This window comes from Balearica regulorum, chromosome 3 (genome assembly GCF_011004875.1).
Source record: "Balearica regulorum gibbericeps isolate bBalReg1 chromosome 3, bBalReg1.pri, whole genome shotgun sequence".
Classification (NCBI taxonomy): Eukaryota; Metazoa; Chordata; class Aves; order Gruiformes; family Gruidae; genus Balearica; species Balearica regulorum.
In genome coordinates this window covers 85,224,642-85,250,584 of record NC_046186.1, presented here as the reverse complement: position 1 = coordinate 85,250,584, position 25,943 = coordinate 85,224,642, and the positions used below count along the sequence as shown (strand labels likewise).

At 37.1% G+C, this 25,943-nt stretch overlaps 1 protein-coding gene across 7 annotated transcripts in view; it reads right to left on the bottom strand.

The window, feature by feature from the left end:
- CHRM3 (cholinergic receptor muscarinic 3) overlaps positions 1–25,943 on the bottom strand; it is a 284,041-nt gene that overhangs the window by 109,785 nt on the left and 148,313 nt on the right. For 6 of the 7 annotated variants that reach the window (XM_075748775.1, XM_075748773.1, XM_075748774.1 and 3 more), the window contains one exon: positions 20,034–20,136. In XM_075748775.1, coding sequence (XP_075604890.1) covers positions 20,034–20,131 — 98 coding nt within the window. In that variant the 5' untranslated portion in view covers positions 20,132–20,136. Of the gene's footprint in view, positions 1–20,029; positions 20,137–25,943 lie in introns of all 7 variants that reach the window. The other variant, XM_075748777.1, reaches the window with a different exon arrangement.

The window sequence follows — 25,943 nt, the reverse complement described above, 5'->3', positions numbered from 1 at the left end:
TTTGCAATTTGAGATGGAAAGGCCAGAAAGATCAGTAGAGAGAAGATTGTTTTACGTATCAATTTTGTTTTAAGACCACAGTTTTCCCTTATCTGCACCCAGGGAGAAATACACAAGTGTTATATTCCCATTTAATGAGAGCAAAAGGGGTAAATATGTTCCTCAAAAACTGAATTTGTAAAGTGAGAGGTTATTTGGTATCAACAGCTGTTGTATCAACAGAAGCAGAAGATAAATAGGCTGTCTTGATGACATATATGCAAACCATGGATCTAGAAGAGTTAAGCGTCTTTCAGAATGCCTAAAAAATACCCCAAAACCTCAACAAATAAACACAAAAGGCTAAATAATGACAGTCTTCTAATTTGAAAAGGGACATGCGGGAATTCCCCCTTATGCTGAAGCCAAGTTCAGCATATATTTTATTATTAAATTCTGCTTAACCATATCATGGCATAGGATTATGAGGGGAACTCACAGAGAATCTATTTTACCATGTGACTGTATGTAAAGCACTGCATATATCACAAAGGGACAGCTTCTTCCAAAGGAGACTAAGCAGGGGTAGTGAAGATGCAAGGCTGCAACTCGTGCACACTAACCATGTACTAAACTGCAGTCCTCATCAGCCAGATAAGAAAAGTAACCAGCATGCGCATACAGACCAAAAAGCAGGAAAATAAGTGTCTCTGGAGGTGCATAACATCACAGAGCAACTGCCTGCTGCAGCACAACTCTGAATTGTGATAGTGGGTGCAGTGTTTCTGTCATTGCTCCTTAGTTGATTAGCTGTTGAAATCAAGCCTCTGAAGCTTGAAAACTCCAGAAGAGCCATCTTCTACTTAGCCTGGGCTTCCTGCTGGAACAACTCATATGTGCTCTCTGGGCAGAGATGACAACGTAGTTCACCTTTTCTAGTTTGAGGTTGCAGACCCTAATTAAAAATGTATTCTGGCTGTGCTCAGAATAGCTTTGACATTTTAGATGTATTATATGAAAGAAAAACATCAGGTCTTGCTATATATGCCCTGGAATTGGCTTTTCAGAGCCACAGAAAGCCTAAGAGAAGCCTGCAAATTTAGTTCCACAGATTGAGACACTGCAGAGTAATTGGCATAATTTAAAATCTAATATGACCATTGTCAGTATGGTTTGCAGAACACGGTGCTTTAAATTAAAAGAAATCCAGCGTATTACCACACTAAAGACTCTTAAGGGATGTTTATTCATCTTGCATCTACCTTTAAGTGTAGCTATATAGTTTGAGATTAACCCAGATACACAAAAGTATTTTATTATCGTTTTCAGTTCTAATGTCTAAGCTAAACAATAGCTGGCTGATTCAATTTGGCCAAAAATCCATTGGTGAAATGGTGCGCGCACATCCCCAGAAACTCAATGCAAAGGCCGATGCTGACAGTCCATTTTGCATTCCCTGTTCAACTAAAACTCTAGAAGCTTGAATAGTTACAAGGGCAAAGAGGCTTTAGTTTGATGATACCAAAGGTTAATGATGGCTGCAGCAACATGATGCCCAAGGTTAGTTAACACACTGACTGCACAGCCTGTCTGAGAAGCTGGGTAGATATGTAGGCTGCTAACTTGAACTGAACTTTCTAATTATCCCAGATCCAGCAATTCTAAGCCAGCCGTGAGATGTTTATGTGAGGCATATTATCTCAAGTGATTATTCTGTAGATAAAGCAATCAGTTTATCATAGCCTGGTAGATAAAAACTCCACAGCCTACTTTGAAAACAGACCGACATACGTTTTATAGGACTTTTCATGATGCCACCATGTTCTTTTCATCTTGCTAATTGAAAGCTAAGAAGGAAAAACTAGTAATTCAAAAATTTAAAATTGATCTTTGAGACAAACTATATGTAATTTTTTTTTAATCAATGCTCTAGTTCTCCTTACCTTAAATATCAATTGTATCAACCAAGAAGCTTGGCAAAATGGAACCAATTCATCTCTAAACAAAGATGAGATCTAAGGACGTTCTCACCTATGCAGGACCAATGCTGACTGTAATTATGAAAATAATAGTTAATCTTTACTAAGAGGATGGCACCTCTGGGGAGGCCACTGTTGTTCTCAGTGCTGCCACCAAAGTTCTCATGATTGCTCTCCTGGATAGCTTTCATTCCTCCAAGGAGCTTCACACAAAAAGCACCACAGAGAATTATTGATTCAATTAACTCTACTAGGAAACAAGGCTAAAAACAAGACTAGGGACCAGAGGTCCCAATAACCCCCTGGAAATGTAAACTGGCTTGAGGCACTTTGTAGTTCTGCAGTCATCTGCAGTACCAGCAGATGCTGCCCCTTACTGTCCTACTAAACAACATCCACAGCCTTTCCCTCATACTTGTCATAGAAGGAGGTCAGGGTAGTCAAGCAGGAAATTCAACAGCAATACAACTTTACTGCAGGAAACTGAAGAGTCACCTGTGTGACAGAACTATTTGGCAGGAACAGAAAATATGCTGTGCTGTGTTACACTACTAGGCATCAAGTTGGATATTTTTTACTTTGATGAAAAATACTAGATAGGTGCAAACTGTAGCTATTTCAGTTTGCAGCAAGGTGTCATTTAGTTTCCTCCATGCTTTTGTAGAGTCTGGATCTTAAGACATCTTTTTAGTTTCACATATAAGATACAATTACTCAAAAAAATCTCACAATGGGCATAACCAAAGCAATTATGCTTTGATCTGAAATCCCACCCAGAAGGCTTGGAAACCGAGCTCTGTCTTGGAATTTGGCATATATAATAAGTCTACTCCTGCTACCTACAGATGACTACGCTGTCTCTCTTTGAGTCTTTAAACACATGTTTATGCTAAGCACAGGGAAAATTACGACACTTCCCCATTTTCTTCCCTACTTCTCCAAAGTCAGCCTGTCATTGAATCAGTCCTTGGCTCAGCTACTTTGATTAGGTGCTGGCATAATGTATTATTTAGGAAAAAAATTCATAGTCATGGATCAGAAGGTCTACAAACATCATCTAACTGTTATCTAAACCAGATGAAAATCACACAGGAAATTAATCCGGAAAGAAAAGTATGTGTGATAGGCTAATCTAATCACTAGTGTAACTCGCCTTAACTCTGGTTAAATAGGGAGATGCTCTTTTGGGAACTGTCCTCTTCTTCCTGGAATATCTCTGCAAGCATAAAAAGATAGAATCTGACAACTTTCAAATAGCTCTATTTATATTTTAAAAAAATAATCTTAAAGACTAGGAGTCAGAGGCAAACTTCTTCACAGTCCCAGGGATTAGGACATTAAGAAAACAATATTTAACAAAATATAGTTATCTCTATTAAAAAAAAAAAAGCAAATTTCCTCTTGTTCATCTTTTTTTTTTTTTTTTTTACACCCATCTGCTATTTTTACATTTTTTTTTGGTCTCTGTCTCACACACAGTATTCAAGTTAGGATAGGCTACTGTATATAAGATTAAAAAAACAAAGCACGGTGGTGACTCGGGAATAAGATAGCAATGATTGTGTTAACTGTATTTCCCAGTCATCTCTGCAGCTGACAGAACTGAAAAGAGGAAAATTAGGTGGAAAACATGGGCTGCAGGACGATATCAAGATTTCTCACAGAAGTGCACAGATATGGGGTTCCCTTTGTGAAGGTTTTGATTTGTAGTGAACACAAGTTAATCCATTTAGCATAGCTACATTAAAGCAAAGAAAGATAAATGTAGGAACAGGAATACAAAAGCTAAGAAATGCTTACATATGTTTTCAACTTTGAAATACAGCTAATGTTTTTCCCTAGTGTAACGGGAAGAGCTGTGCTTTAAAAGGGCATAACAATACAGATTTAAAACCTTATCTAGAGCCCATCTCTGAAAATTTCTGGAGAAACTGAAGGGTTTGGTCTTAAAATCATGGCAGATTAGGAGGGTTTGCCATATTAGGTAAGTGCAGCATCTTTGGTCTGTGAAGGAAGTCTGAAAATCGCTCACACAGAAACAGAGGCACCGGGGAATACAGTTTCATATTAAGCCCTCACAAAGGGTCTAGGAAATTAACTTCATTTGGGAGTAAAGCAGACAGGTGATTATAGTGATTCTCTCAAAAGATCAAACAGGATGCAGGTAAAAATCATTATACAGATCTAAGAACAAATTTCTTAACCAGAATTAGGGTAATGCAAGCAAATGTAGTAGCATACGACTCAACAGTCTCTAGAGTTCTCTGAGAGTTCATAAAATGATATTATTGTGTTCACCCTTTAAATCAGAAAACTGGGAAAAGAAAGTGAAATGTTCTTTCCTGTGCTGAAATCACATTTGAAAACAAAAATGCATACTCAAGTAGATCTTATTGGAAAATTGTCCTCACATACTCAAAAACATTCAAGAGATTACGGTTGCATTGTTCTGTTCTTCATTAGGACAGAACTGAAATCTATTTTTTAAAAATTATGCATAGGATACACAGACTAATATTTACCAGAGTATCTACTAACACATGGTCTGGAGTTTTTACATGAGAATACAAAGATATCAATTCAAACCCTCCACTTGACTGGTTTAAAGCACAGATTGCATCCTACATAGAATCAGAGGATGAATAATAGACTCACAGAACAGTTTGGGTTAGAAGGGACCTTTAAAGGTCATGTAGTCCAACCTCCCTGTCATGGGCAGGGATATCATTCACCAGATCAGGTGGCTCAAAACCCTATCCAATCTGACCTTGGACATTTCCAAGGATGGGGCATCCACAGTTTCTCTGGAATCCTGTTCCAGTTTCTCACCATCCCTTATAGTAAAGAATTTCTTCCTTATATCTAACCTAAATCTACCCTCTTTTCATTTAAAACCATTACCCCATATCCTATCTCTATAGGCCCTGGTAAAAAAGTCTCTCTCCACCTTCCCTATAAACTCCCTTTAAGTACTGAAAGGTCACAATAAAGGTCTCCCTGAAGCCTTGTCTTCTCTAGTCTAAAACACTCCAGTGTGTTTTAAGCAACTGGGTTTTTCTGAGGTGGGCCAACTTTTTCTTACTCCTGTTTGGTGCTTTCTGAATCTGTGCTCTCCTTCCTCCCGCTTCCCAAAGAAAATTCCATTGAAACCAGGTTGTTGCTATTTTTTCTACAGACAACACTGCCATCCACTCACTAGTTCTACTCTGCTACACTGCCTATATGGAATTAAAATTGTTCAGATTTATTTCCATCTTTACTTAAACAATATAAATCTGTATACATATTTAGGCTGAATAAGGTTCTGAACTTTCATAAAAGATTCCTAGCATTTGAAGGTATGCAGCCTCAGCTAGCTCTGAAGCACATTATATTAAGATTTCTTTGCTGGTATCTGTGAACAGCATAGATATAACTGAAGACTCCTAAGTAGGCAATGAATAATAATGGATTGACAGTAAGTTCAAAGAGCCTCAACTACATGTGATAAAGCACAGAAGATGAAAGCATGGAAGATCGAAGGAGCTTATTTTGACTAACTGAATCCTCAAAGTTAGTGGACTAAGAGATAGCAATAGTCTTTTGGCCTGCAGACTGAGTAAGTGTGTTGTGTAGATTCACAAGATACAACAACTATGATATCATGTTGATGATACTTTTATGAAGGTGCTTTTAAGATAGTTTCATTTGCAAAGGATGGGAAGCCAGTCAGTATTTTGCTTATTTAAGCAAGGTCACCTTGCTCTCACAGAAATGGAAAGAACTGATATAAATGTAAAATGTCCCTTGGTTAATTCTTTGTTTTTACAAATATTATATTTCTTCTCACCTCATCAAAAATTAAAATCTAGTGGAAGAAAGCTTCCTAATGGCTGAGTCGGTGGCAGCAGCATTTGTAGCGTATCAGAAGTTCTTCCTAGACATATGTCTTGAGTAGGGTGGAGGTTTCTGATGCCACTGAATGTGTGAAAAACAAGCAATTTTCTCCTTCATTCAAAGTATCTCCCTCCTGCATGCTCATGAGCGAGCAGCAACAGAGCTCAGCAAGAGTTAATCATCTATTTGCTCACAAGCTTTCTGAAGCTCTTCCACTGCTTCCACTGTGACAAATTCCCTTAACTTGTCCCAGTTCATACTAAGGAGGGACAGACAGGAGGGCAGAAGCTTTGTTTTTTGAGGGAAAGCAATTTACAGAGGAAACTTCACATAGAACAAAAGACAGGATTTCAGTGTTACATGGCATGCAATAGTGAATAGAAAAGAATACTACATGGTATTTTCAGCTGCACAACAAATATGTCATAAACACTAATGGCAGTATCGCTTAATGGGCAGGTCCCTAAACATGATTGCATTTTGGCAATGCATTGTTCAGGCTGATCCATCTGGGAGTAATATTTCAAGTTGTCCTCTAGGGACTTGGTCTTTTTACAAACATATGACTTTACCTCTTTGGCATAATAGAAATTGCTGTAGGGATACTGAATACATGGGAAGTAGAGAAATTTTCCCTAGAAATTAGCCAGAACACAAGGAATGAATTCCCACAGAAATAAAGAACAGCACAACCTCGCCTCAACACTTTTTATCCTTCTTCAGCAGTGTGAATGCTTCACGAAACCCTTTCCACAACAGAACACAATACCAGACATGTTTCTTTGCATATAAGTGATCAATTTATATCCAAAAGATATTACAATATTGCTAAGAGAAGGAAAGCATTAAAAGTGGAGAACAGCATCTAGCAAGCAATCAACATGCCCACTATAAACCAAGAAGTGCTTTGTGTTTGCAGACCCTAATGCTTACTAGATAAGAGTGTGTATTATGATCCAAATTTAGAAAAGTCCCTAAACAACCCCTGATTAAGAGTTTCAACGTATGTTCTACTGTTTTCCTGTTCCAGCCCTTGTAACAGGAAATAGTTTATTAAAAAAATAAATCATACATTTAGAATGACCGATCCTGACTAGAGATCAGGAAGGACTCTGAGCATAGTACTATTACTAAAGATTTTTTTCTAGTGACTTTTGAAGAATATTACACCATAATTTACTTTTCAACTATTAAAATGGCATAATGAAATCATACTGGCATTAGACAGCTATACTTTCACATCATGTGACTTTTGTGCTACAGCAACCTTGTTCCTTGTATTGTCTGCCAGCTTGCTCTAACACAATCTGCTCTATGAAGTCATACTTTGAACAGGTTGAACAGGTCACTTGTCTATCGTGCTGATTTTGTAGAATTTGTTCCTTGTGATACTGATCTATGACAATTAGTTAAACTTTAAAATCATATTGAAGCTTAGACTATATCCACTCCTGCCCATTTGTCATATACCTCTGTGGAGGGCTAAGCACAGCAACAGATACGTTGATACAGGCATCTGCACCTGTGGATAAGAGGGAGCCACACTTGCCTTCAGACAGCTGTGCTCTCAAGGCTCTAAGATCCTATCTGAGCTGGCAATCTCCCACAGTTTATCCATGCTTCCTATCCAGTCATTATCAGAAGTTGCAGATAACTGTACTATGCTGAGACGAACGCTATCATATAAACGTTCTGCTTCCGTGGTCTATTACATTTGTGAAACACGCATATGAGCCCATTCAGTCACTGTCAGCCAGATGCCCATGTTTTTACAAGCTGTGTTTGCACACACAGAAGGACTGATTGTGCTTGGTTTTTCTGATGAAAAATAGATAAGCTGGACTATCCCGAACACCCTGCTTTTCATAAATCTGCACAAAGGAGAGAAATGAAGGAATGCACAGCTTTTCCCAGTGCAATACTGCTGCTGCTAGTCAGCTCCCTGTAAATGGGGCAGAAAAATCCTGGGTTCGTGTCCCTCCTGCTAGCACTAAGCTCAGAAATCACGTGCTTCTCCTCTCTGACCCAGTCCTCACTTACAACTGAACTTACAGCCATTACCAATATCCCGTAAGTTTAGTATTCTGGGTCAGGAAGCTCTCAGAAATAGGTTATTTTATATTAAAATAATAATCTAAAATCTTGTTGAAAGTTTAACCTCCTTTAGACACTTCCAGAAACCCACAACCTAATTACTCCTTCACACAATTTTCACGAAGATAGTGCTATTACATTTGTCTTATAAAAACAAGGCATTAATCAATTTTAGTCTCCTTTATTTTCTTGCATACATTTTTATATTTAATTAATGAAAAGCAAAGATCTGGCTAGTATTTAGCATGTGCTTTCCATCCACAACAGCAATGACATAAAGGTTGAAAACATAAAAATCTACACGTATAGTCCACTAATGGCCAGACCACTAAAAAGAGCTGGAAAGGAAGCAGTACTGAAACCAAAACATTGAGCTCTCACTTATTCTTTCTGCTTTTATGTGGGAAATCTTTGACATTCTTCTCAAAATTGATGTAACCAGAGAGCTTACAGAAACATTTAATCCCTAGATGCAACAAGTTACTACTTAGGTTATTTATATCACGCTATATGAAAAATTCAAAGTAAATTTTTTTTTAATTAAAAAAATGCAAAAATATTTGATATATCTTATCTTGTTGAACTTAAAAAGTCAGTTTGTGATGATAGAGAAGATATAGACCATCATTGAAATGAAAATATGTGCTATTACATTTCATCATCAATTTCAGAAAAAGATGTATTCATATTAATTGTATACCATGTTGTTATGTTTTTTTTTTAAAAAAATACTACTTTTATGTATAAAACTCTGAATACAAAGTCCAGCCTTTTTTAACTATTAAATTAACAGGTGACCAAAAGCAGTCCCCTGTTTTTCTGTGTTTTCATTATCTTATGCTTATTTAAGCCTCACAGAAGTGGAACAAAAGAATTCTACGGGTTTTAAACTTGTAGTCCTGAGGGTAAATGTAACAAATAAAATAAACAAATACATACATACATAAATACATAGATAAGGAAATTAATCCCTTTAGCTTAATCTGCAAGGAACTTTCTAAATCTGACATGTAAGAAATATATATCCCTACACTTTGGGATCAGAAATCCCTATATCAGAAATTGAACTGGAAAATGAAAGCTGTATTACTATGTATGCTGCAAGTATCCTAAAAGAGAAAGGACTGAGCAAGAAGAAACCAACCAAGAACAGCTGGCATTTTTCTCAAATGCCTGACACACAATTCTCTTGGTTCCTGCACTGAAATAATAGAGACTCCTCACTACCTCATGCAGATACAGTCAATTTGTATACAATTATTTAAAGCAATGATTTAGAGGGATTTATAGCCAGAGAAAGTAGTTTCGAGATCTAATCACTAAGGTAGAAAAACCCAGACTCCCTGGTAGCAGAGGCTTAAATTCTGGCAGGCTCACCTCATCCTTTCATCTTTCAGAGGCAGATTACATTCTGTGTAGCTTAGCATAGAGGGGTCCTCCACAGGACTTTTAAAAGATGAAGTCCTATCTCCTCTAAGAGTTGTTAAATATAACATCTTTTCTCTCTCTCTCTTTCCCCCCCCACTTAGAAATAAGTCCTAGCAACTTGAAATCATTTTTCTAAAGATATTTCTGTTTTCCAGGCAGCTCCCTACCTTCTTGTCTTGAAGGTTTTGAAGTTTTATTTCCTTGATTCTCTATTTTAGTATAAGTGATAGATAGTCTCCTGTAGAATTGCTCTACTCCATGGACAGCATTAGCAGAAAACAGGGCCCAGAAGAATACAGGCATTTCTTCCAAATTCAAGATTTGGTCTTTTCATTTCTTTAAATTGCCAAAAGCTAATCAGACTCGCTGAAACCACTGAAATAAAATTTAAAACTACCTTTAAAAAGAGGAAGAAACCTCAGCAAATATCCCACTTATTATTGACACTCTTCAACAAATCCCTGTATGTACTGAGAAAAGGTCTGAGCAAATTAATGACAGCGGCTACTACAGAGCTTGAGCTTGAATTTTTAGAGCTAAAGCTGTCGATACATATTACAAGTAGTAATGATTGTACATGTATGCACTAAGGATCTAATTTAAGCATTTAATGACATCTAACAAATTACGCAACCCTATATATTTTTGGTAGCTACTTAGTACAGTTTGTCCCAAAGGCCTCTTCAGCAAGTACAAATAACCAAAAAATTGCTAATAGAACCCCTGTTAATGCAAAACATGCTGGCTAGAGAGAAAAAGTGATGTATGGATAGGTAATTCCTTAGGTTTCTGAGATTTCCCCAAATAAAAAGAAAAGTAATAAGAAAATGGATTTGTCAGTACTTTAAATCTTTATTAATCCTGATTGGGTTTTAGGCATATAATCCACGTAGTCCCAAAAAGACAGATGCATAAAGATAACAGATGATAATAATAATTAGCCAACCTTGGCTGCTATTTAGAGGAAATCACTAGGAATGGATACAGTGTCAAGAAAGTAGAAATGGCTTGAGCAAACAGAAGCTTGAGAGTCCACATCCTCTTCCCCAAATGCACTAGGTAATACCTTAGCATACAATGCAATTTATTTTCCATGGACAGAGAAATTAAAGAATATAGTATATCACAGTCAATCTTCAACTTGATGTTCCCCATATGAAAAAAAAAAAGAAGACTGACATGAAACACCTGTTGTTTCTTTCCTCAGGAACCTGTACACATACCTAGCTCTTACTAGGAAAGACACACTTTTAAAAATTATTCAGAGTAACACAGCCTGAAGATCTGGCTTGGTACTTTTGAAAACAGGCATTATATCCATTTAACACAAATGTCACTGACAAATTGTGTGTCCAAAACCTTGCTTCTCAAGTTTTCTTTTACAAGTCAGTCAAGCTGGTAAATGCCAGGTGCTGAGCAGCCCAGTATATGTTTTTCAGCCCACTTGATCCTCCAGCTGTTCAAAACCCTTTGCACAGTCACACCAGGGTTGCAATAACCTTAGATGAAGTGGTACAGGAGTGGTGCCTACAGCTCACCCAAAAATCAGAAATCAGGCTGAAAAGCCCTTTCTTTCAAGCTCTGTCACCTAGTGATTACATAGGAAATGGTCCATGATTACACACAAGAATTTGAGACCCTAGTCATCAGACCCCAAGGATGTCACAGAGCAGTGGAAAAATCTGAGGCAAATGCTAAAAAGTGAGCACAAAGGTAAAGTGAAACAAATCTTGAAAGTGCTTGGGCAGACTGCTGGTTACAAATAGAAGCAGAGGGAATTTGGGTTACTGAGTCCGAGTCCTTGTCACCATGCCACAGAAGGTTCTGCTCTCGGCTGTACAACTCTATCAATCTTTTCCAAGTGCTGCAACACCTTGTTTTGGGCATCCCTTGGGCCAGAGTTTGGCACTGTAAATTTGTTGTGCTGTTGTTGAAAATATTTTTCACTTCACTTTAAGATAAGTATCAAAGCAACAACATCAATGCTTTTAATTAATTAAATAAATCCTTTAATTAATTTATTTTGAGCAAAGTTTGAAATTGAAGAATCATAGCGAATCATTCATTTTACACATAGGGGACAATCATTCATAAGCTTCATTCCTTAGTGTCAGTCTGTCAACACAGTCAACCTGTTAATATAAATTAACATAAGGGATGGAATATCTTCCATAAAAAAAAGTAATACTATTAATTTCTTCTTTTCTATTAATCACTAGGATAAGTTTTATAAACTCATCAACAAAGTAATTACAGGTTGCAGTGAACATGATTCTAACTCTTCTCTCACGCACACTGTATCAGTGCATGCTCCAAGCCTAAGTTAAGACCTGCTTAATTTGTTCTAAAATAATGAGCTTCAGTCAACGTCACCTATTCAAAATCCTCACTGAAGAGACAGAGATTTTAAAAAGATTTTTCAATGTTCAAAGCATTTTTTTTTTTTTTTTTGTCAGATGCAAACAACTATATTAAGTTAGATTTAAATCAATACAGGGGCAGATGTTGAGAGTTGTTATACCCTAGGGAATCATCCCTTGGCACCTTACTTGGTATGATCAGCTCTGCAATAGTATCCCAATAAAATGCAAGCATTTTTCAGAAGATATGCACTGACATGAAAGCATAAGCTTTGTAATTCACCCAGCACCAGGCAAATCAGCAGTCACCATCTTGCTAGAGCTGACTGTGAACCCCTCTAACTTTCATGCACAAGTGATACACTGTACCCAAGAACTGTATATAAAGCTTATAATCAATTATTCTTCTGATGTCTAAAACAGAACAAGGTTGAAAAATCCCAGGAAAAAAAGTACAAATGCAGCTTCTTTGTTTGGACCATTTTTTTTCCTCCTACATTCTCTGCTTCATAGCAACATTCATTACTAACTGCAGCTGGACCAACACCTCCACTATGATACCTTTTACTATTTGTATTTTGATAGCAGCCACCAACACATCAGACACAATACATTCCCCAGAAAACTCACAGGCCAAATAAGAAACCAAGAAAGAGATGGCTAACATCTATATAAATGCAGTATGTTTTACGTTACATATGTGTGTTAAAAACATTTTTATACATTTAAGTAACTTAACATAGTCAGAAGTATACCTGACTTTAGGACTGCAATCTTTCATTTTCACTTGCTTACTACAATGTTCAAAATAAGAATAAAAATAGAGTATGATTTTGAGAGGATATTTCAAGACAGTGCTATAGCATCATGAAAGACGATATGAAAGGCACAAATGTGAGATGAGATTGCTGTTCAGAGCAATGTAACTAGAAAAACAGACCAGGTAAGGTATCATCATATGTACAGAAGGTTGAAAATATTTTATAATGCAACTTTTGGACATTTTGGAATTAAAAGATTTTCCTTTCCACATTTTCTATTTGAAAGCTGATTTTACTTATAAATTACATTGAAACAACAGATTTGGTGGACTTGCAACTATGTTCTCCTATGACTTGTACTCTGAATAAAACACATGAATCTAGTGTCTTGCTGTCATTCAGAGCATGGCTGGGTGGCAGCTGTGTGCTTATCAAGACAGAGCACATGATAAAGTGCACAAATAATCAAACGGAAAAATTTGCAAATTCAGAACAAACCCTCATTTTAAAGTCTTGGAGATCCTTGTTAAAGGAAACTCCAGTTACCTCACAGCTTTAACTATGCACCTCTATGACAACTACATATAGACATTTCAGCAAAATCCTAAAATTACATCACTATGATAATGAATAAAAGTTCCTCTTTAAGTCCTTGCTTGTGAGGAGTTACAAGGAGAACGTGACCGTCACCTCGTGTACCATGAGTCTGGAGACGAGCAGGCAACATGAGGGGGAGAGCTGCAGCGACAGCCAGAGAGGGGGACGGAGCGACTGGTGCCCCCCCATCCCACCTCTCCAGTGTTTGCTACCAACCTGAATTTCTCCAGGGGCTTTTGTTTCTTTGTTATGATCAAGCAGTCAGCCCTAAGAGTAGGACCTGAACTACCTTAGCATGTTGAATTTTAGTTAGCCATACAAGCATACATTTATCTATGGAAAGATGGACTTCCATTGCACACTTTCAGATTTTTAATGAGGAATTACCTTTTTATTCAGCCTACCACAAGCCTTCCCAGACAGAATGCTAAACAAAATATGTCATGATATATGCATATACATTTAGGAAAATCATCAAATTATCCTCTATTAACTTTAAAGTTGGTGGAAAGGGATAGGAGATAAGAAAGAAAAAAAAAATTAACCATGCTGCAAAGTAATTGCATAATGAAAACTATTTTTGAATAAATTTCATAGAATTATAGAATACTTTGGGTTGGAAAGCACCTTTAAAGGTCATCTAGTCCAAACTCCCTGCAATGAGCAGGGACATCTTGAAGCAGACCAGGTTGCTCAGACCTCTGTCCAACCTGGCCTGGAATATTTCCAGGGATGGGGCATCTACCACCTCTCTGGGCAACCTTTTCGTGTTTCACCACTCTCATTGTAAAAAATTTCTTCCTCATACTTAGTCTACATCTACCTTCTTTTAGTTTAAAGCCATTACCCCTTGTCCTGCCACTACACTCCCTGATAAACAGTCCCTCTCCAGCTTTCCTGTAGGCCCCTTCAGGCACTGGAAGGCTGCTATAAGGTCTCCCTGGAGCCTTCTCTTGTCCAGGCTGAACAACCCCAACTCTCTCAGCCTGTCTCCATAGGAGAGGTACTCCAGCCCTCCAACCATCTTTGTGGCCCTCCTCTGGACTCACTCCAACAGGTCCATGTCCTTCTTTTGTTGGGGGCCCCAGAGCTGGATGCAGTACTCCAGGTGGGGTCTCACGAGAGCAGAGTAGAGGGGCAGAATCACCTCCCTCAAACCTGCTGGTCACCCTTCTTTTGATGCAGCCCGGGATATGGTTGGCTGCAAGTGCACACTGCCAGCTCATGTTGAGCTTCTTTTCCATCAGTACCTCCAATCTGGAGAAAGTTAAAAACAATACAGAAAAACTCAGATCAACTCCCACTTGCCGCTGTACAGTAAATTCGACATTTCATTACAAAGGTCATTACCTCTATTATTTGATCACATGGTGACCATTTATAATAGGAACAAAAGCTAGTTTTAAACTGTAGACAAATAATACTGGAGAAAAAAACAGAATCTTATAAAGCAGAAAACAAAAATAAATGTTTCCTAAGGATATACAATGAAACTGTAAACTTATTTAAGCTTTAATGAAAATCTTAGAAAATATACTGAAGAAGTAATTTCTTTAGACTTTTATGACTAAGTCTTACTTTCTTCATAAAACTTGTAGGTTCTGGCTCAGTAGAAAATATGTCTAAGCTTTGATATTTTGTACTACCTTTTTCCCCCTCAAGGTTTACTCAGTCTAACATGAAACTCTCAACAATTTTTTTTATTCAATCCAGCGTTAGTTTTGATTACTCTTGAAATTACTCTTACTTTTTGAAAGTGGTCTTTAAAAAAAATAGCAAACATTTTATAAATTAGGAGAAAATTTATGCATAGCTTCTTTCTTTTTTATATTTCAGCATTGTTAATATTTAGCTGGAAAGATTTATTTTCCCATGGAAAAATATTTTCAATCACTTACAATTAATTTACATGAAACACAAAGATTGGTTTAGACCTTAAATGGGGATTAATTTGAAGTTAGTGGATGGTTTAAAGCTGACTCTAAAGTGGAAATAAGTATAGCATATGGGACTGGCCTGCTCCTATTATACAACCTGTTTCAGCTTCTGTAAGCTTATATGTGCTTAGACAATTTCTACATATTGCAAAGCTGTCAATAGTAGAGGAGCTCAGCGCTACAGATTTACTGCCTTCCATGCTGTTAAGAACGATAATCTGATTTAGTTCAGCCTCCATGGTCTCTTGTCACAGAGTGAAAAAGGAAGGTGGAATAAATCACTCCTACAATTAGATAGTCCATTGAGTTTTTCCAATATTTTCCTAGTCACCCTCTCCTGGAAGTCATATTGTTTTCATATGACTTAAAGTGGAATATCCTATCAGGTTCCATATGAAACTGAATTGGCATAAATTTATAGCAATAAAAGAAAGGAAACCATATATAGACCAGCATATCACACGTACACACATGCACAAACATGCATGACCTTAAATCTGCAGATACACAAAACACACACACATGCATATATGTATGTACAGCATCTCCTCTCTGCCTCCAAGTTACAGTTATAGAGAGACTAATGGATTCTCGTGCTTGTTTTGCAGCCCCTGCTCAACAGTTACCCCTGCGAGCACCCTGGAAGAAGCAAGATGCATGGTTTGGACGAGCAGGCTCTAAAAAATTCCAACAGAAGAAAGTCTCACACTCTGTGTTTTCCATACAAAACTTCAGGCTGGTTGAGAGTCTCAGTTCCAGTCTGATTAAGTTGAACATGAGTGACACAGTGATGGTAATCTTCTGTCATAGACCAATGCTCAGAGGGTTAGCCACCAGGAATAAAGCAGTGAGAAATGAAGAAAGGCAGGTAAATAAAACTATAGTGATCTACAGAACAGAAGGGCTTGGAACACAAAACGGGAAAGAATGACTCCTGTTATAATGACAATACTTTTAATTATATATATTCAATGAAAAATAAACTATTAGAGAGAGAGTAAAATACTTCCAATTAATGGAAGTAACGTACTGTTCTAACTTAAATGAAGTATTTTTCCCTTGAGGGTTTTACGGTACTATTTTATTTAGCTTAATGTAATTTAAATTATAAACAGAATGGTTTTGTAAGCCCCCAGAGAAAGGTATTTTATTTATAATGTATTTCCTTTGAAGAGGTTATGGAAATCATGCTCTTCCTGAAGTCTGTATCTCACATACCACCTACTGCTGCAAACTAGTCAGTCTTCACAAGTTGAACATGATCAGTCTGGTTAAGTACGTGCCAAGAAAACCCAAGGTTTTTTTAAAATGCCAGAGGAAACAGAAAATTTGTAATTCCAAAAATTAATAGTATTCCTCCCGAAAAAAGGTACTGAAAGATCTTTGTTGATAAGAGTCATGTTTTTTCGGAGGGAACAGAACTCAGCCATAATCACTCCACTTGAGTTTTTAATGTATATAATGAAAGAATTGTTTACACTATACCCAAGAGGGAGTTTCAGCTGAGAGTAATTGTATTTTGTATACTTAAATTTAAATAGGTAAATATTTCCATCTTTCATTTAAATCACAAATCCTTAAAAAAATTAATTCTAGTATAAAAAGTACACTTTCAGGATGCAAATTACAAATGACCAGTTTGTGTCACCTTTTTTCCTCCAAGTAATTAAAATAATCTATTTATGAATAAATAAGCAAATATGAATGAATGAATTGAACTCCAGTCTAAGTGCTCGCCTCACCATCAATAGCTGATGCATAAACTCAGCTAAGTAACTAAAGACAAAGAGGAAATTGTCTCTAGAAAACTAATTTTGGCCATTAATCTTTTTAAAGCATAATAGTGCCCTATCCTCATGGATGAGCCATTAACACGCCAGCCAGAGATATACAATGGTCTAAGCTGTGATGCTTCTCCTGAAATAATGTCAAGTCAAGTCACTTCAAAGGGACTAAGCAAGTAAGCACTGAGAGATTGGGCTAATTGTGCAACTGCTTACAGCATGAACTCATGACAACCATAGTCATAAAATTATATATGCTTTGAACTGGTTATTCTTTTTGTCAAAGCTACTCTTTGTCTTACTTTTTGTCAAAGCTCTAATCTACTACCAAAATAAATAAATCAATAAATAAAAGTTAGTTTTGGATTGAGAGCTTGAATAATTTTTCAAGGGATAATGTATAGAAGCAAACATTTCTGTGTCATTACTTTATAAAACAAACATCAATGCTCTGGATTTAAACTTTTGATAGAGTCAGTATATTTTATCAATATCACAAAGTTTTAGATAGGTATTTAAATGCAGAAAAAATATTTTTAATCACATTTATGACTATATGGAACAAATATGAATGAATTTTAACACATTAATATTTTTTTAATAATCAGCATGAATATACTGCTGTACAAACCTTCTAAGAAAAGGCATTTCCTCTGGCTCTTCTTAGATCACACATTATCTAGTGCACACTTGAAAGTGGCACCAATTGTGTTAGAATTTGCACTTTGTATTACAGAGCCGACCTGTACCACAACCTTTGCAGACATCTATACTTTGCTAAAAGCTACTAAAGCACAAGCATTACTCGCGTTAAATGACAAATGCATGTCATAGTGACCATTACCCTTGCATTTGAAGTAAGATTTTAAGATTCTGACAGCCCAAACAGCTGAGCTAATGTACCTTTGCTAAGCAAAATGATGCTGTTCCTCTTGACTAATGTAATGGGTGCAGATGAACTGACAAATTTTGTTTAATGCACTGCATATTTGTGGGTAGTAAAGCACATTATTTCATTATTTCTTTATACATATAATCCCTTAAGAGGTAGCATGGCAGTATAGCGTAAATCTAAAGCAATTCATTAGATTTATTTGCATGACTGGCTTTGTTGTTGTTAATTTAGTACGAGGGGAAAAAATAATAGTAATTTCTGGCTTTCTGAAAATTTTGTTACTATATTTCTTGTAAACAAATTGTATGGTTTGATGCTTTAACCCTTTATTTTTTGGTGTTTCCCTACCGTCGAATCAGAGTTGATAAGTGACACATTTATACAGGGAGACAGATATGGACTGTAACAAAATTTGCAGAAGTTAATTATATGAATTCAGGTATTTTCTTTTTTACTTTCCTTTTAGGCTAAAACCAAATACAGTTTAATGCCAGTTCCTTCGGAATACTCTGAATTCTGGCACCAATTAAGAAATTTCCTGCCAAGGACTAGTTGTGCCACTGATACCTACAGAAAAGGAATTCTCCTCAGACTCAATATCCTCTCCAGCATAATAAATATCTTTGGGGATTGCTTTCCTGCCCATCAGTTACAGCTGGGGAAGATTCTGGAGACTCACAACAGGCAACACGAATGTCTTCTGCAAACTAGAGCTAGCAACCCGCTTATGGATTGTTACAATTTAAATTTAACTACTAACCTAGAAAATTTATGTGTTTTAAGTATTTTATTCCTAGAAAATCTGTCATCTGAAGAAAAAAAACCCCAATACCACAAAAAAAATCCAACCCCAAACCCACAATCTTCCACCTTACACAAAATACCTGAAAAAACATCTAAGTAAAGCTGGAATATGGTCAACACAACATGAAAGGCAAAACCAGCTGTAACTGAATATGGCCAGCTGTGTAACAGTGTACAAGATACCATGTCCTCATTTCAGGATGTGAAAGCAGGGATAGGCATGGTTTCAGGATTCATTTGAGACACCTGTGTTAGTATTGAAGCCATAAAGATTCAGCCAGTATGCTATGAAAATGCTTTAATGAGATGACTTGGTTAGAAGCTTTCTCCAGACAGAATTGAGTGATTGAAATCTCAAGACATTCAGAATAATCCAGAAATAATCACAATAAACTGTCAGTGCACAGTCCCTACAGCAAGTATGTGAGGAGAGCTGGTTTCTGTGTAAGGAGAGTGTGCCAGCATGTGTAAATACAGGCCATCTAAACCACTGCTACATATCCATGCTTATAGTTCATTTCCACAAAATTAGAAATACAAACCAAGGTAGAAGTTTTATAGAAACGTGTAAGGAATGTAAAAGAAACACCAAGTATAACATAGATGTAAATGCTGCAGCCTAGCAATTCATGTAAATTGTTTTTAATGCCACTGCAACTGAGACATAAAACAGCGTAACATACAAGGGGGAAAGCAGTCAAGTGATAATGAATGCTGGCAATTTAATCAGAACAATTTAGTTCTTTGCCTAGGTTTACTCTCGCAGAGGGAAATGACTTGTTAAAACTAAACCCAGCTAGCATATCAAAACCAGAAGGGAAAGCACGCTTTTCAAGAAATTGAATTTAACTTGTTGGATTCTCACCTCTACTATAGCAAGACTGAATTATTCTGCAGGGAAATCCTGGAGGTGGAATATCAGCTACATTTTTTATTTTGTCTGAAACTCACAGAAAACTTGAAGGTTTGTGCAGAAGCTCAAGATGATCAACAGGAATAACCCGAAGGCATCTTTCTCCCAATTACCAATACCATGATACTGCTCTAGTCTTCTTAAGACAAGCATAGAGGTTCACTCATGTAAACCTGTTCAGCCTAGCTCTTACCCTAGCTAGCTCTTATTCTGCTAGCTGTGCAGCTGCAATAACAAGAAGCTCATGGTTTGCCAACTGCTTGAGAATTTATTCAATTTCTCTGTCAGGTTTTGTGCCTAAGCTGAAATTTGCACCACTGCAGCTGCTATTGAAGTTAGCTCAGGTACACCTACAGGAATGATAGGCATCACAGTGTTCCGAGCACCCACAACTTAAAATAGATGTGGCAAGGAGACCAAACACATTGTGACATAAGATGGCCTACATTTGTGTGTCTGTTGACGATACAATACATTGCAAAGGTAGAGGGCCTTAATAAATGATTTTGTAGTCCATAAATTGCAAAAGACCGTGACTTCACAAAGTGCGCAAAGATGCCTCTCGACATGTTGAATACTTGGAAAGATATAATGTGAATACATATGGTTCTTTGAATTTTACCTACATGGTCCAGTGAGGAACATCAAAGCAGCTAGTTGGATCAGGCACTGTGTAGTTCTGTGAACTCCTCTTTTGGAAACAAAAGTGGTAGTGTGTCAGCATGTAGGCTGTGAACAAAACAAAAGACAGAAGAATAATTATTAAAATAGATTACGGACACATGGGGGAGACACAGACAAATAAGCCAAAAGGCCTCCTTTGGACCAAGAGAAAACAAAAGCTATTGATACTTTCTATTGCTGAATATTATTATTATTATTTTTTTTAAAATTTTAGAGACTTAGCTGAAAATAGAACAACTCAAGCATGCATGTATCACACATATCTGGAGCAGTGGTAATAAGATGGTACTGACAAGCCTCTGGGCTGCTCACACCTATCCCCAAATGGGTATGTATGATCACAGATCACAGTATTTTCACATTATTTTTCAAAGCCAGTGACCAAATTGGAGTGAGGATAACAATTTCTCCAAGACAGCACCAAGAAGTATGCAGTTGAGTCAGCAAAGGAGCTTGGCTGGCTTGTGCCTATAAATTGGCACCTCTGAGCATGGAGAGAGATGGGATGCTGAGCTTGCCCAGACTGCAGGAGCAGCTCGACCAGGGGCAGAACTAAGAACTGGGCTCTCCTTTTCTTCCCCAAATTATGCAGTCTCCCAAGCTAACCAATTTAGAAAGCTGGTTTGGAATATTAATTTTCCTGTAAAAATGTAAAAAGCTAGAAAAATAAAATCCCTAATGTATTCCATACATTAGATTTTCCGCTGGATTTAATATACTGTTGCTTTTAAAAGTTGACATAAGTACAGAGGAAGCAAAAATGGCAATAATTAAAACCTAAACAACACCCTTTCCTCTCCAAAAGTTGTAAAATCCTGGTTAGAAGTGTAGGAGAAGGATTAGCCACTGACTACCATGTTCCATTTCATTATATATAATTAGTGCCAAGGGGAACCATGTGCCATTATTATCCCATTTATTGCACGCCATTGCGGCCTAAGGCTTCAAGACCCCTTTGAATAACTTAAACACAGAAGAGTGATTCTGAATCAACAGGTGCTCTGTGTGTTTGCTCAGTGTCTCAGCCTTTACCAGCACGCCAAGGGATTTCACTCCCAGGTATTATAAAAAGGATGCAGCAGACCAGAGAGAGAACACACTGGTTACGCTGAATGCTCAGTTTCACAGGAAAAAAACCCCAAAACCAAACCAACAACAATAAGGCTAAGATGATTGACAAACAAGACTGAGACTATATTCCAGTTCATTTTCAGAATGGAAGAAAATACACATTTACCACCTGTGTACATTGCTGCATGCCAGCACAGCTCTGATATACCATTAATCACGAAGGTCTCTCCCTCCTCTGGTAAAACACTCTCCTGAAAGACAGCCATTCCTTTCACTAACCCTGCACAGGCACACCAAACGAAGACGAGAGAGGCTGTATTTGCCAGAATGAGTGTAAAGAAAGCAGATCAGATGAAAAATGTCCAGGAAAGAAGGAATGTGCATTATTTGCCTTACAAACAGTGCCATGCAATTCTTAACTGGAGGGAGCCCGGGCACGTCAGTGTGGCAAACCCTTCCATAAGAGCAAGCTTCGATACCCTCTCAGCTCAGATCACATTTAGATGAGAGACAACCACTCCAAACCCACTTCCTGAAGCATCTCTTTTCCTAGGCATTTCTTTGCCGAGTCATTACACCACCTACTCAAACATGCTGCTCCTGCCACGGCTCCCAGACAGACAACGCACCGGAAGCGCAGCACAAGGAAACGCATCTGCACTGAAGGTCACTGGGCAAAGAACGCAAAACAGTCAGAAGGAGGCAAGGAGTAGGCATGGAGCTCATGCACATCATTCAACTGCCTCCTGCCTGGAAGGGGCTTTCACTCTGTAAAGTGACTCAGAAGCTCTGTAAGGACGTCATGGTGCCTTTGATGGGAGAGCTCCATCTTTCAGCTCAGGAAAGATGGTTCCAGACTTTTCAAAACAGCAGCTCTGGTTTCAGTATTTCACTCAAGTGATGCAGCAGTGAATCCACACCTTGGTAAGTCATTCATTAATTAAAAAACCACTTTACATAGCATGTACCAATTATTGTTTAACTGAGGGCCCTAAAGGTCCTTTGTGGAACTCTTACATACTGTCACCCATGAAACAACAATGAGAATTACACTTAAAAAAATAATTGTTCAATTATTTGTATACAGAAAGTACAAAAGATGAAAAGTATTTCTCATTCACACTATCAAAGCAGAAAAATAATTTTAAAAAAATCTTCATGACCAAAGCCAGTTTTAAGTCACTTTTACAGTTTTAAGACTGCAAAACAATTTAAAGAGGCAGCCTCTTTTTAGTTACTTGAGCCTCCTTTTAGTTGAGGAATTACAGTTTCTGGCAATTAAAACTGGAATTTTAGTAATGCTTAATAATTTCCCTCTTATCAAGTTATTATGTTTTTAGTTAGCAATACACTAATTCATTATTAAATTAGCTTTTCAAGCTATTCTTAATAAAGGAATTTCTTCCTAGTAATTTTCTACTGCATTTTACTTTTATGCCATTACTATCAAGAATCCAGTTTCACTCCCCTAAAAACGTAGGTTGTGACTCAGAGCTTTGGAATTCATTGCCCTAATTTACAATAAACTAAGACTCCTCAAATAAGCTTGTGTTGTTTGTATATTCAGCTACAAAACTAATAAACTCCATTCTTTATGAAAAGCAATCAAAACCAGTTGACAATTCAGCTTGTGCAGAACATCAAGGTCCATTTGAAGCAACCACGCCAAAGTTTTATCCACACAACATCTTTCCACCTCGGTTCAATTAGATTCTTTTAGAAAAGGGAGAAAGGCTGTTATTAGACACAAAGCATTTGGAGGTAGATGCTTTTAGTTAATGTGAGGGTGGACCTGTAATACACATCATAAAATGCAATGGCTGACACCTGAAATACCCGAGATAAAATCAGGGACAATGGAAATCTGGTTAATTTGTATTTTACACCTGGGAAAAAAAAAATGTTTTGAACCATTCTTCAGTGCTGATACAGTTCAATAGTCTTCATTCTTTCTAGGAGACTTGTTAAAAAAACAAACAAGAAAAACAAAACACCAACAACCCCCCCAAAACTCTGCCCCAGTTATAAGCATGAATCCTGGACCTATTTAAGCCAACATCAGCCACCTCCAACCTCAATTGCTATGTCTATGCTAGAAAATTTAGTTTGTGAGGTGCTTCTATGCATCAGCACTCGACCTGTGCTTTTATACTGGGTCCTAGCAGGATTTTAGCTTGGGCGTGGTTTGGGAGGCAGCACGACCAAGGAACCCGAGTTAGGCTCTGTACCCGTGGACACACTTTGGAGAAGAGGGGACTGAGACTTGTGGTATTACAAATACATGCACAATTACGATACCAGAAAAGATGCTGCCATGTGGACAGGCGGGGATTCTGTGTTCCAGGTACAGAACTGAAGATCATATTTTATGACTTGTATGATTCGTTTCTATATTCATGAGAATCACTACTTAAAACAAGTGCACCTGTGTGCCACCTTTAGCTTTTTATTTATTTTTGATAAACCCTCACTTAAGACTAGAGTGTCAGAAAGGCCTTTAAATAAGAAAACTGTGAAAAGCAAAACTCTAGATACAGTAATTTCTGCTTTGTTTACTTTGTAAGATAAATCTGCATGCATTGACTCTGCACTGAGAAACTGAGTTCCTGTGTTTATACAGAGGTGTCTCACATATCAGGTTTCTCACTATCAGAAATAAATGTCACAGACTGGTAAAACTTCATACATAATAAGCTGAGTATTTCACCTGAGTGTTTATCAACAGATAGAGGTGATCTCATGGATTTTTATTTTTTTAATGAACTTTGGGCAATTTTCCTCTTGCCGTAAGGGAAAAAAAAAAAGGTCTCAAAAATTGGAGAGACTTAGTTACATATTTGTATTTTCTTGCCTAAATAATCTATTAAAAAAAACAAATCAACACTACAACACATCATGTTTATCACCCTCAAAAATGCCTATAGGTGTACTTACACTGATAAAAGGCACTTTAACAGTTTTACAGATATAATCCTGATGACATTACAAAATCAGAAAAAAGGCACATTACAATATCAGCCCTGCAGCTTCTACTTCCAGCGGACTTTAAAGGGCAGAAAACGTTTGGATTCTTGAGCTTCAGGTATAAAAAAGTCTGCAAGCTGAAAGAGGTGGCTCTGCCTTGCACTTCTTTCACTGGATCTCATTAGAAAGAGGTTAGAATCATTTGGACCAAGATAAGATCAAAGCTGGATGGTAAGAGATTGCAACTGCAATGTTTATACACTTGAAAAGGATCTCTGCACTGACATGAGAGGAAAACATGCTACACCTAGTTTGAGACAGAATTTCTTGCTGGGAACAATGTTGTTGTTGTTGACTTATTTTCACACTCTTAGGGTTTGTTTCTTACCTTAATGAAAGAGTCCATTTCTGAAAAGAGATTTTTCTTGTACTGTTGACAAAAGGAATCAAGCCAGTTTCCAAGCACAAGCTGCCAACTCGACTCCCAGCCAGCACAGGTCAAAAGTAGGTACGAATTGTGCAAGGTTGCCGTAATACAGAAATGTATGGCTTTCCAATTAGATATCTCAAAAATGGACACTATCAATAAATAAATGTGAATCATGAAATCAGAAGAATATATGGGGGAGTCAAAAAACCCCATTAAAAAATAAACCAAATTTTTTTAGAGATCAAAAGTGAAATAAAATTGTTTACCATTTTCTGGCAATACAGTAGAGAGAGATTTTCAGAATTTTTCATTCATAGTTCAAAAATTTGTATTGCCAACATCTTTGGCCTGAACTCACTGCTTGAAGTTTGGAGACTAGACCTGTCGAATGAACTTTAAAAGAAGCACAAGATAAATTTTAGCTTCGCCTTTGTTACAGAAGTGGTCTGTAAAGTGATGAATTGCTTGATGTTCTCAGAGAACTCATTGCAATCACTGGCTACCAATCGTCCCTTCACGCGAAATCCAAAATGATGGGTTCATTTCCTCTCTAACCCTAGTCTAATAAATGTGTTAATACTGTATTTCATGTTTAACTACTTCAAAAGGCTACGTTAAGAAAGAACATTTCTAGAATATCCTATACATTAGGTGGAAGCAGGAGGCACAGGCTCATTCTACCAAATTTGACTTGCAAGATAAACTGATGTCCTGTATCCGTTCTAAACGCTAGCTACAAAGATAAATTCTTCCTATATTGTGCAAATGTCAACCAAGTCCGCACTGAACTGAATCATATTCTGCATTTCTGAGGTTGTAGCAGAAATTCCATAAGGCTAAAATAGAAGGACAAATTTAATGTCACACAACAGTTCATTTAACTTGCTTAACTCGTATTTTTTGAGGATGACTGAAAACAATAATTTTATGCTACTTTTATCCATTTTAACTAAGATAAAAATTAATTATTAGTATCCTGAATTTAGACAATGTTCTCAATGAAGAGATGTCAATTCACAATACCGACTCAATCAAACCAGTTTCAGCTGCTGAATAACTATGTTAGAAGGCTTCATTTTGTTTTGAAGTTCTGGAGTATGGTAAAACAAAATCCAGAAATTTCAGGTATGATTTTAATTTGGTAGTCTCACAGTTCAAAAGTTGTTCAGTCTAGACACACCACATTTTTTTCCACCCTAGAATAGTGACTTCAGCGTGTTATTGGCAAAGTTGAGTGGCTATTTTAGAACTATTCAATAAGATCTGCTCAGTATAGAAGCGTTCAACTCAATTCAGTTAACAAACAAAGCATTTTATAAGTGCACTACAGTGTCTGAATATAATCAGCAGCACAAGCAGTTAGGAAAAAGGAAAACATCAGCAAAAT